The sequence below is a fragment of the Neophocaena asiaeorientalis genome, unplaced genomic scaffold, assembly GCF_003031525.2.
Source record: "Neophocaena asiaeorientalis asiaeorientalis breed wild unplaced genomic scaffold, Neophocaena_asiaeorientalis_V1.1 scaffold59, whole genome shotgun sequence".
Lineage (NCBI taxonomy): Eukaryota > Metazoa > Chordata > Mammalia > Artiodactyla > Phocoenidae > Neophocaena > Neophocaena asiaeorientalis.
The window spans coordinates 15,928,150-15,940,337 of NW_020174268.1; the positions used below are offsets into that span (position 1 = coordinate 15,928,150).

General features: G+C 41.3%; 1 protein-coding gene across 1 annotated transcript in view; it reads right to left on the reverse strand.

The window, feature by feature from the left end:
• The window catches only part of RXFP2 (relaxin family peptide receptor 2), a 59,272-nt gene that overhangs the window by 23,857 nt on the left and 23,227 nt on the right, over positions 1-12,188 (reverse strand). The window contains exons 6-9 of the mRNA XM_024755493.1: positions 5,071-5,142; positions 4,426-4,497; positions 2,754-2,825; positions 1,615-1,686 (exon numbers count right to left, since the gene is read on the reverse strand). Coding sequence (XP_024611261.1) covers positions 1,615-1,686; positions 2,754-2,825; positions 4,426-4,497; positions 5,071-5,142 — 288 coding nt within the window. The remainder of the gene's footprint in view (positions 1-1,614; positions 1,687-2,753; positions 2,826-4,425; positions 4,498-5,070; positions 5,143-12,188) is intronic.

The following is a 12,188-nucleotide window of genomic DNA, read 5'->3' on the forward strand; positions in this document are numbered from 1 at the left end:
ACATCTCATAACACTTTGCAGTTGTGAGCAACAGTCCTAGCTGATAGCAAGTGAGGGAGGAGAAGCGTGGCCAGGGCGGGGTTTTTTCTGCCTTTGAACTGGGGCGTTTTGGGTCTGACCTCTCAGCTCTCATTTGTGATCAGCCAATCTTGCTAATGACATCTTTTCACTGAGTGTCTATTTTTTCCCTCGTGCCTGTGGGAGCCTAGAGTGAAAATGAGTGTCCCCAGAACCCAGGGCTTGGATGTTGCTTCCGGGTCTCCTCCTCGTTGCTGATGCCCATTTTGGGGACGGGATGGGTACAGGCTGGAGGCCTGATATTTTTCTGTTAACTTTACTCCTTCCTGTTGCTTTCCCATTGTGTGGATGTACTTGCTTAGTTTCTAAGTATTTCCCACCTATTCTTAATGAGTTTTATTCTCATGTTTTTCAGATCATCAATTTCCACCCCCTCACCTTTGTTTTTTTAAGGCAGTTCTGCACGGCATGTGGGATCTTAGTTCCCTGACCAGGGATCAAACCTGTGCCCCCTGCATTGGGAGCATGGGGTCTAAACCACTGGACTGCCAGGGAAGTCCCATCACTCTCGTTTTTAACATTTAGCACACTTACGTGAGACCCCCATTGCCTTAAAAGCCTTTTGATAAAGGTATGTAAATAATTTAAGTCAGTAAATAAACACAAGGTCATCTAATAGTGCTGTAACAAGTGAGGCTAGTTCAGAGAGGATCCAAAGCTGAGGTACTAAAATTTTATCATATTATGGGTATTGAGTCCCCTGATTTGACAATGGGGAGAGCTCTGGGGGGACAGTACAACTGGCATTTTCCTAGCACAGGAAGTCACTCCTGTGCCAATCCTGCCTGTCTCAGGAGACCGTGAATATGAACATGGTGGAATGGTGGGTAGTGGTGGTGAAACCAAATGAATGGCTTAAATGTGTATTGGTCGAAAGCTACCAAGGAGTGGAAATGGTTTAGCATGTTCATTTACAGAGTTCTGTTTGAGCACTATTATGTGCTGATCCTTGTGCTGGGTATAAAATCACAGAATTTACTGAACGGTAGGGGATAAACAGGTAAACAGATGGTTCTATGATGACAGTGCCCTGAGACAGCGGTGCAGTGGGAGGAGGGGAGGCGTGGTGGAGGCTCTCCTATCATAATCGGGGCACAGGGGCAGCCACTGAACTGGTGGGTGTGTCAGAGACAGCTTCCTGAAGGTGACGCTTAAATTGATTTTTGAAGGAAATGTCGGAGAGTAAAGAAGCAAGACCTTTCAAGTTGAAGGAACAACATGTGTTCAGGGAACTGACTGAAGGAGCAGTAGTTTGGTGTATCTGAAAGGAAGGCACAAGAGGAGAAGGGGCTGGCAAAGAGACCAGGTGGAGTAAGGGATAGAGGACAACGGGTCTCTGGTGCTAAACTGGGAGGCTTGAACTTTACCCTCACACCCGTGGGGATTCCCAGGTGTTTCAACCAGGAAGTGACATGATCAGATTTTGGTTTTAGAAAGAAAAGCAGAGATGAGCTTTTTGTGTAATTGTGAATTAACTTCAGGGCTAGTTTCCTGAATCTGGGCGAATAACAAATTAGCTGCTAAGTGCATACTCACATCCAGTTGAGTTGAGGCATTTGGGCACACATATGCTTGGGAAGGGCTTCTAAGTAGTTATTCACCATAGACCTTTACACAAAGAAGAGATTAATTAGAAACGAAATGATATGCCACTTTAAGAACAGTATTTTTACTATTTCCACAGTTTGGGAACTTGTATGCTAAAATCAATATATCAGGATGAAGAATACAAACATAACTACCTCTTCAAAATGGTCTCTAGATATGTGTGTGGCATGGATACGGGAGCAGATGTCAGAGAAACTATGAATGCATAAGTGCGATACATAACCTAAGAATAAATATGAAACAGCTTGACTTTATGAGATGAAACAAAAGTATATACTGGGTAATAATTTTGAAGTTCATGGTAATTTTCCTTGTAAACTTCAAATTTGCAATCATTTCCAGCATCACACATCCAAAGTTTCATTTTAAGAGAAATGTTAATCATTTACAATATTAAAAGGCCACATTGGAAACTGCATGAAATCTAAGAAGTGATAGTGGGAGGCATTTGGGGAAGAAAACAACTCATGAGCATGTTAAGCTGTATGACTAACATGATACTGTGGTCCCTTTTCACAAATGGGAAATTGATGATGCTGTATGATCAACTGTAAAGGAACGTAATAATCCCCTGCTGCTAAATCATCCCAGTGTATTAATAAACACTGAAAATGTAATTACGAGAAAAGCTTAGTTGCTAAGACAAAGATTTTGGAATTTTCAGTTACTCTTGCTGGACAAAGACACGTTTTCCTTTGTTAAAAATGTAGTTGGAGCTGAACTCCTGGAAGACTCTAACAAATTTAAATGTAGAAAGGAGATAAAAATGAATACTATCTTTGGTGAACCACTGCAAATAAAAACATGCCTTAAAAAAACAAAACAGAACATGCCTTAGGACTAAAGGGAATTAAAGGAGATCAAAAGGAATTGAACTAGTCGGCTTAAAATATATCATGAGCCATGGACAGGAAGTAGCAACAGTAATTGTGGCTTGAAATACAGGAAAGGTTTTGACTAGTATAAATTTTAGGGGGCTTGATTTTCTTAAAGCTCTTTTCGTAAGCTAGTTTTAGATGTCATTGCAATTTATAGATAGGTGGATTAAAAGGTAGATGAATACTTACAGGAAAAACAAGGAATTTAATCCAGTAAACAACCGCTGTGAAATTCTGGTTATGGGATTGTCATCTAGAATTCTGACAAAACGTATCACAAACATTTCCAATGTTACATACATTTGCGAAATTAAATCAGGAAGAAATAAAAGGCCGTGTCAATTCTGTCTCCCCCCAACACCTGCTCTCCTCCTTCCTGTCTGTCCACACTTGGCTCAGGGCTCTTCCCAGAGAGCTTTTCCTTCACCCCGTGGCTGGGGCAGCACTTTCCTCCAAACCCCCATAATCCCCATCCCAGGATTTCTCACGTCCATCCCGATGGTCTTTGCTCCTTGTATCCACCTCCCTTTGGACTTAAGAACCTTCACCTCTGGGTTCCTGGGTCCAGACAAGCTGCACTTAGCTATTGGCTGATCATGGGCTCCATAAATGCTTTGACCTACTGATTGACCGAATGAAAAATGAATGAAAAAAAATTCTTAGGAAATCACAAATGGTTCCTTGGTCTCACGGCGTTTAAATGATGTAATTAGTGGGGCCTATGCAAACAAACTTATTTGAAGCTTTGAGGGTGAAAGAGTGAAAAGACTTATAAATTCAAATCACTGTTTTTAATTCTATATGGTATTTTCCTAGAAAAAAAATAGATAAGAGGAAATATGCCTTCTTTTCTCTCGTTGCCTTTGAAGCCAGGTACCATTTCCTCTTACTTTCAGAGGTACCTGAGGGTAGGATTTGGAGAAGGGGCCTTCTGAGCACCTACTATATGCCAGGCATTCTGCATGTGACACTTTACATATGTTATATGATTTAATTCTCACAACATCCCTCTTAGAAAAAAGGAATGATTATAAAGATGAGGAAAAAGAGGCCTAGGAAGATCATGAAAATTGTCTGCAACATTAAGCATGGGGCCATGGCATACACAAGGATCTGGATAAAGCTGAGGTCCTAGCTTTTTCCCCTAGACCAGGCTGGCCTACAGAAAATGGGAAAACTGACACAGCCTTCTAACTGCCCTTTGTTCATTCTTCCTGATGAAAACACAGATCTCTGATGTGAGACTCCTTAGGATGGAGCTGGTGGCTCAGCTTGATAAGTGATGAAACACAACAAGCTCACATATTTTCAGCCTTTTCTATGAATTCTCTGGAAATCAAAAAAGGCCTTATCTTGCTTACTTTCTAGGTCTGTGGTTTTCAACAGAGGGCACTCTTTCCCCCAAGGGATATTTGGGATTGTCTGAAGACATTTTTGATTGTCACAACTCTGGGAACGAGTACTGTTGGCATCTAGTGGGGTAGTGGGGTAGAGGCCACAGATGGTACTAAACATCCTAAAATGCACGCCCCCCCCCCACAATCAAAGAATTATCTGGGCCAAAATGCCAGTAGAGCTGGGCTGAGACACGCTGCTATAGGTAAACACCAGGTGGATGGATGACTTAGCAAGCCGACTTCTGGGCGCAGAGGTCACCTGAAAAAACGTAGCAGTGATTTCTCTTCACACAACCACCATTTGGCAAGCCATTATCTGAACTGCTTGGGTAACATGCTCCAGGTTATGTGGCAAGCAGAAAAATAAGTATAATAAACAAGATACATAAACACACGGAAACTATGAGCCTTGATGACTATCCTTAGGACTGTGATCCGAGGGAAGGAAAAGCTAGAATACTTACAGCCAAGTTAGGTGATGTAAGTCTTTGAATACTCCAGGTCTGAGAGTTGTAATGCAGTTGTGGTTGAGATATCTACAAATAGCACGGGTGAGTAAATGAGGCAAACTTAATACTCCACTTTAGTCACATATAATTACTGGACATCTGTTTCTGAAAGCACTCTACTGGATGAGCAGAGGCCAGAAGATCAAAGAACAGGCAGGAGATACAGATAACCCAAAGCCCAGTGAGACAAGCAAAAGGGTCAGGACCAGGAAAGTCGCCAAAGACAATGTATTGGGATATTATATTATGTTAGAGTGTAACGGCAGAATAAATATGTGAGGTGACTTTTGCTTTTGTCCTTTTGGTCACATCCTTAGTAGACTAACACTTTAAGAAAGTGTATAGGTAAGTTATATATTCTCTATTTGTGGAAAGGACCCAAACTTGAGGAGACAAGATTAAAGAGAGCCTTACACCTGTCTTCGGGTAAAACTTGGAATTTTTTAGCAGTTCTTTCAATGTAATAACTAATTACACTGTACTCTGTGAAAACTTATTTCTCCCATTTCTCTATATCCAAAGTCGAGCCTTTAAAAAAGTACCATTCATTCTACCCTTTTAATTGTTACTTAATATTGTACTCATAAAGAAGTTACTCACAGTATTTGCAGATTATGTAATCCAAAGAATGCTTTCCTGGATATATGTCTAATACAATTATGCTGAAGGAATCTGGTAGGAATAAGATAGAAGAGCCATGTGATTATGGTTCATGTATTTGTTAGGTTGTTTCTTCACCTAAAGACAATTTGTGCACCTGGCTCACAAAGTCCTGTCTTATTCTCATGTTGGGAGGTAGAAGCACTGCCAATGAGAGAAGGCTGTGAGCCTAGCTGTGCCTGCTGTCCTGACAGCGCCCGTGCAACGAGACCCCGACATCTCTGACTTGAACCACTGAGGTCCAGTATGCTGTGTGTGGGGACAGAACTAGTCTTATTTCTGCAAACTGGCGTTCTGGTGGCCGCCCTTCTGTGACACGCAGGAGCTGCCCACCACGTGAGATGAGCCAGGCTCTCACTGCCAAGCTTTCTCGCTCTTTCAGTACAGAGTTCCACCTTCAACTCCTCACTTCTCTTCACTCTATTCCCACGAAATGAGGTGAGGGCAAGTCTCGCTCTGTTTCAAGATGCAGAGTGAGAAGGGTGCGGCTAGTTAGAGAGGGGCTCAAGGTCGCAAATGGCATCAGTGGCTGAACTGGGGCCAGTGTACCAACTTCAGCCCACAGGGCCATGAGCTGCTTAACCGCTGAAGCAATCTAGCAAGAGTGTATGGATTCAATAATAGCACTTTCAGGAGTATCTAAGCAAACAACTTCCATTTCCTGTGCTCAGTATATTAATACAATGGGAGGTTAGCCTTGATTTCATATTTTCTAAAGAACTTTAGGCAGGAAATACTCATGCTATCAATAGTAACTAAGGTCTACATAATCTTCTGAGCGGCTTCCCTAGCTCTTATTTTGATTTGATTTGGGTCCTAAAGTTTTGTTTTGATTTGTTCTGTTTTTGGCCACGTGGCTTGTGGGATCTTAGTCTCCCCAACCAGGGACTGAACCCATGCCCCCTGCAGTGGAAGTGCAGAGTCCTAACCACTGGACCGCCACTGCTTCCTAAAATATTTTACACTTTCTCATTGTTGTGATACTTCACTGCAAAACTACTGGTAGATCTTTTGCTTGTCCAGCAGCTGGCTGTACTCTGAATTTTGTTACACCACAATTATTCCCAGCGAAGCTTCCCAGCCTTTGAGTCATGACTGCGTTGTAGCTGTGCTGGGATATCGATGTCCTCAGCCCACAAGGTGGCAAGGTAAAGCCAAGATTAGCTTCCAGTTATTAACAAACCCATCTTTTATCCCAAATATTGAACCCAAATATTTTACGAATATTGAATATTTAACCCAAATATTGAACAAATATTGTCATTTTCTCTGTGTACCACCATGTGGAAAAGCTGCTTACTACAGAGCACATGCATTACCATTATAGTGACACACAAAGCAACAATTTCAATCCTACAAAGTAAACTTGAAACCCTGTAAGAACTCGTACCATTCCATCCCCCTCTCCCTGCTGCAACGTGTCTGTAAGGAGATGCTTCACATTGTAGCATAAATTCTGCTTTTGCTTTAAAGTTCTGCTATGAATAGAATGAGCCCATACATATCAATATCTGTTTTAGCATTTTCAGAGCCCTTAGAGTGATGTAATGAAAGTTAATATGGTGAATTATATTACAGTAGCAAATGAAAATAGAAAAAGAATATAATACCATAATCTACATATTTGAAGTTCCTCTTAAGTATAAAATTTACTACCTAACTAGTGTTATTTACATTTCATTTAAGATAATTAAGTCAGAAGTGCACTGCGCATTTTACCTACACGCTGTCAGTCTTGAAGAGATGGGGGCAGTTGTAAACTGTGAATTTGACCTTGTGCCTTTGATCTGCACGACTCACCCGATATGTTCAGTCTATCTGCCTTCACTGACACCAGTTAAGACTCCAACGTCTTAAATAATAAAGAAGCTCTAGTCTTCTATTTAGCCAGTTTGCTGGCACCCCACGGAGAACTAGAGTCCCAGGTCTCTCATCTCAGACTTAGGCTGCTGAATTTTTTAACTTGATCTTTCAGTATCTGCTTTCTTCTTTACAGAATAGTAGCTTGGTGAATATGAGGGGAAATTTGGAAACATGACAATTTGGCAAGTGGTGTCCTCTTTTTCTTCACAGCTGAGACATGAGCCCGTTTGATACACTTTACACTGAATGGTTCTTCTAAGAATAACTTACTGGTTCATGAATTCCTGCTGTTTCAGCTGTCAGGACTTTTCAAGCAGAAACGCCAGGAATTTATGTACCTGAAACTAAAGCAAATAAATGCTTTAATGGCATGCATGTTTATAGGCTATTTTTTTAATGCAACATTTCGTATTCACGAGCCAGGCAGACTCCTTGAATTACATTTTGTTGCCAATGATTGCGTTGAACAGGAACCCAGTTTAAGAAGGAATTCCTAATTTAAATAAAATTTATGTCACAGTGAGGAGAGGAACTGCTGTTGGTTTCCGTGGTAGCAGTGATGAAGTACTATGGTCAAGTTCATAAACTGTATTTTATTTCTTTCTCTCAAAGATCATCTTAAATTGCTTCTTACCCCCTAATGTTAGAAAGCTTAAAAGAATATTAAAAAGAATAAACTGATCGCTAGTGAAAGCATTCAGATAAGTGACATTTGTTCATCTAGCAATTAACATTTTATTTTGACTTAGGAATTTCTTTTTCTGGATGCCTAAATGACCTTAATTTCACTGTGAATATTTAGAGCATGCGAGACCGGAGACGCACTTGACGTTAAATTGGGTGATCCCTTAGGATATATCCCAATACAACTTAAAGATGCATATCAACTTTATAAGCTCAATACAATCTAAAACACATATTCATGCATGTCTTTTCCCTGGTCAAACAGAATAAAGCCCAGATGCTCTAGCCTAGCGTTCAAAGGCCCTAGAATCATGATTCAATGACCTCTCCAGCATACACTCCATCAGTCCTGTGGGAACTCTTTTCCTTTAGACAAACTTCGCTGGTCACTCTCTTCCTAACATCCTTTGAGTGTTTCTGCTTATGCTTTTTTGGTCCTCCTTGCTGAAGATGCGCCCCACCTTCTCTTTAGCCCTGTGTGTTAGTCCTACACATCATTCCTTTAACAAATGCACACTGATCCTCATATATGTTTCAGCGTATGTGACAATGAGGGGTGCTGGCAGTGGCGGTACATGGTACTAGGAGAGAGCCAGAGGACCACCCAGTTCAGGAAGAGGATAGGATGGTAATAAGGGGTTTCTTCAAAGTCCAAGGATGAAGGTGAGGGGTTCACAAAATGGAATCATAATTGAAAGAATGACCTAAGACATGTTCAAAACTCAGACAGTGAAGAATACAATGGGCAGTAGAAATGAATTTCTAGTTATATTTTGGAAACAAAAACATGCTAAGGAAAAGCCCAAGCCTGCTGTGTGGGACATGTTTTATATTATCATGAAATAATAAAAAAATATAAATTCTCAACTCCTACATTGTTCTTGTCTTCTTGGTCAACGAAGGTGATCTCAGGACTGAAGTGAATAAATAGGATACAGCATTGTGGCAGTGAAATCCCAAAATGGTAGAATAAGTTAATCAAAATGAGTTAAAGCCTCTGGTTTGGACAATTTCTCCTAGAAACTGAGAAACACTGAAAATGCATACACTCAGTCGTGATCAATGGAATCTGGAAAAAGGAAGGGCGGCTGGAAAATTAAAGGGGGCAAATGCCGTTTTGATTTTCCAAAAGGTAAGTCGATTTCACAAGCTATAGTTGGATGAGCTTGAAGTTGGTTCTGGGCGAGGTCGTAGGACAGGATATTCTGATGCTGCTTCGTGAGCACCTCAGAGAGAACAGGAACAGGGCAGTTCACGAAAAACAGGGCACGTCAGACCAACTTGATTTTCTTCATTCAAAGACTGATTAGATAAAAATGTGTGGTCGACTTTGCTTATATGTCTACCAGGCATTGATTAAGTGGTTTTATGATGCTTTTATAGACAAAATAAAGAATATTGGCACTGTCCTGCTCAATATTCTGCTCCATGACTTAGGTAAAGACGGCTCATCTTATTTTCAGATAACAGAGTGCTGGGATGAAGAGTGAATCTGTTGGATGAGCCTAAAAGATCTTCCTAGTCTGGTAAGAAAAGCTGAATCTAACAGGGTGAAACTGAACAGGGATAAATCTGAAGTGTCACAACTAGCTCTCAGGTGCTAAGCGCACAAGTACAGGATGGAGAAGCTGTCACTTGTCAGTTATGCATATGGTACAGGATGAGGGATTTTAGAGACACAATCACTAGGAGTTAAGAGTATGAAGTAGCCACAAAAAGAACAAACGTAACCTTAGGGCATAAGGAGTTTAGAAAGGAAGGGCTGCTAGCTTCCCCCTGTTCTGCCCTTGTATGTGTCATACAAGTGATAATATTACATTTATTCTAGATACTACACGTAAGGAATATGTAGGTGACCATATACGGAGTGACAAACAGATTTGAAACCAGGCCCTTTGGGGAAGAAGTTAAGGATTCGAGGCTGCATGGGGAGAAACCTGTGGTGGGGTGCATGGTGATAATGGCCAGCTTTGAATATCAGAGGAGTTACATAGAAGACTTACTGGGTGTGTTCTGATCAGTCTCCTGGGGTAAAGCCCAGAATCCAGGGGAGCTTTTCAGATGTTTTGGGAGGTAGTAGAGTTATATGACAGGACAGTTTATTTGCATATCGTTTGAAATTCCTTTCCCTCAGCACCTCCTAATTCCCTTCCTGGTTTATTTTTTTCCCCCCATAATCACCATCTAACACACTACGCATTTTTATCTTTCTCCATTGGAAGTTGAGCTCCTTGAGGAGAGGGCTTTTCATATGTGTTGTTTACCGCTATATCCTTGACACCTCATAGGTATCAATAAATATTTGTTGAAAGAATGAACGAACATGTGGGCTTGGCCAGCTTTTACCCTCCTGCGTCTCTACCAAGAGTTCTGGGGCTGTCCATCTAGTTTCCTCCTTCCCCTGACACCTCTTCCTGGGGATGGTTTGTGTTTTGCTACGTTGGTTGTTTGGACTGTTGTAATGCAGGATCAGGAAGGGACAGGACAGGACAAGGGCTTGCTGACACTGGGGAGATTTTTCTGCGGGTTCCGGAGAGTGACGGGAGGAGCTGAGTGGTATGAAAAGGGGATGGGGGAGGGGAAGGAGATTTAAAGAAGAGTTGCTGGGCTTATGAGCTGCTTTAGGATATTTGAATAATGTTTATAAAGAACTTCGGTTATTTTGAAACCAAAGTTTGTTTTCTGGACACTTTCATCGATGGTAACAATATTCTGAGATTGGCCCATGTGGGTGGACTTCCAGAGGACTACAGTCAGAGGTCTGGCTTTGAAGCCAAGTTCTAATACTTGTCAGCTGGCTGACTTTGGACAACCTTTCTTCCCCAAGGATGGTTTCCTCATTCCTGAAAGGAACCTGACGCTGTCTGCCCTACCTCACAGACCTTGAGGGTCAAAGTCCAAATGAGAATTCCAAATGTTGGAAGTCTTTGTCAACTTTAAAAAGTGGTAGATGGATGTAAGAAATGGCGTTTAATCCCCCTTGATGTGCCTTGCATTAAGAGACACTTGGTGAATGTTTATTGATAAGAGTCTTGTAATTTTTTTCTCTCTGAGTCTCTGGGAGAATCAAATTGCCTCGAAAGCATCAAATAACAGCTTGCATTCAGAGAAGCCCTGCTGAGTGGTACTCAGGTTATGATGTGGTACCTAAGTTTTCTCAGGCTTAGGAGAAATTCAACATTAACTGGAGAAACTGCCAGCTGCTCTGGTGGGAAAAAAATCTCTGCTTTTTTTCACTAGGGAAAATTGGGGCCTGTATTATCACTAGCGCTTCCACGTTCTTCCCTTCAGTGGGCTACCAGATACCAAGAGAGAAGTACTGGCACAGAACAAAGCTATGAATCAGTGGGCCAGGGAAGGACTTGGCCTGTGAAGTCTAATTTTAAATCTCCTTGCTTAACCTTCTAGTGATACCTCTGCCTCCCCAGAAGTCAGCTTTCCCCAAATTCGGGGGCAAAAGATATAGAAGGGAGTCCTGCGTGGGATAGAAGAGTATGTGTTGGTAGAAGATTCAGTTAGATGCTAGAGCAATTTCTTTCCATCTCTAGGTTTCTGGTTATTGTAGAATAAACACTGCACTGGGCATCAGAAGATATGGGCTGTAAATTCTAGCTCTTCTACTAGTTAGTTGTAGATCTTAGGTAAGTCATTTAACTGTTGCAGACTTTAGTTACCTTGTAAATAATGAGAAGACTTAATTAGGAATTCATAAGACTTCTATGACTCTAGATAATAGTTTTAAACAGCTACTCTAAAGCATGAATATTTTTCCTTCCTTTCTGCTAGGCTATTTTAGTTTTCTTCCCTTCAGCATTATTCAGGGAGCGCAAGGACAATACTGATTTGTAGAAATGCACAGGCTGTGATTCTAAGCATTTCCAGTAAGACCAGAAGCAGTATAGTTAAGATTTCTTCTCTAGAGGAATCTGGAACCCCAGAGCCAATGCCTAGCTGCTCCAGGGGACAATAACAACAGGACCACATTCTCCAGGATGGAGAAGAAGGAGCTCACTGAATCACAGAGGCTACAATCAAACACAGGCATGATGCTCTATGCTCACACAAGATGCTTCCTCGCTAATGGACTTCCTTCAGGGATTCCTTTCTTGTATAAGGGAGTCCGTACCCAAATACATGACCAGCACAGAACTGCTGATGGCATTTCAAACCAAACATGTTTGTCCAGTATCAGCAAAGGATCAGATTCTTTTCTATCCTGGATTTTAATATATATCACATTTCTAGAAACTTTCCCTTCTATTCTGAACGTTAAAGGGCAAAATTGTAAGATGATGGTACTACTTAGGGGCCTTACAACATTGTCTTGCTAATTTTCTAATCTAGTCTAATGACCACCTTGGCAAGCACAGAAAGTTGACCTCTCCATTATCCCAGAGTGACTCAGGCTCAGAGGGACTGACACAGAGTAACCAAACTCTCAAGAGGTTGAGTATTTAATTGCTTTATTTAGTTATTTACCTATCTATCTATCTATTTAATTATTGGCCACG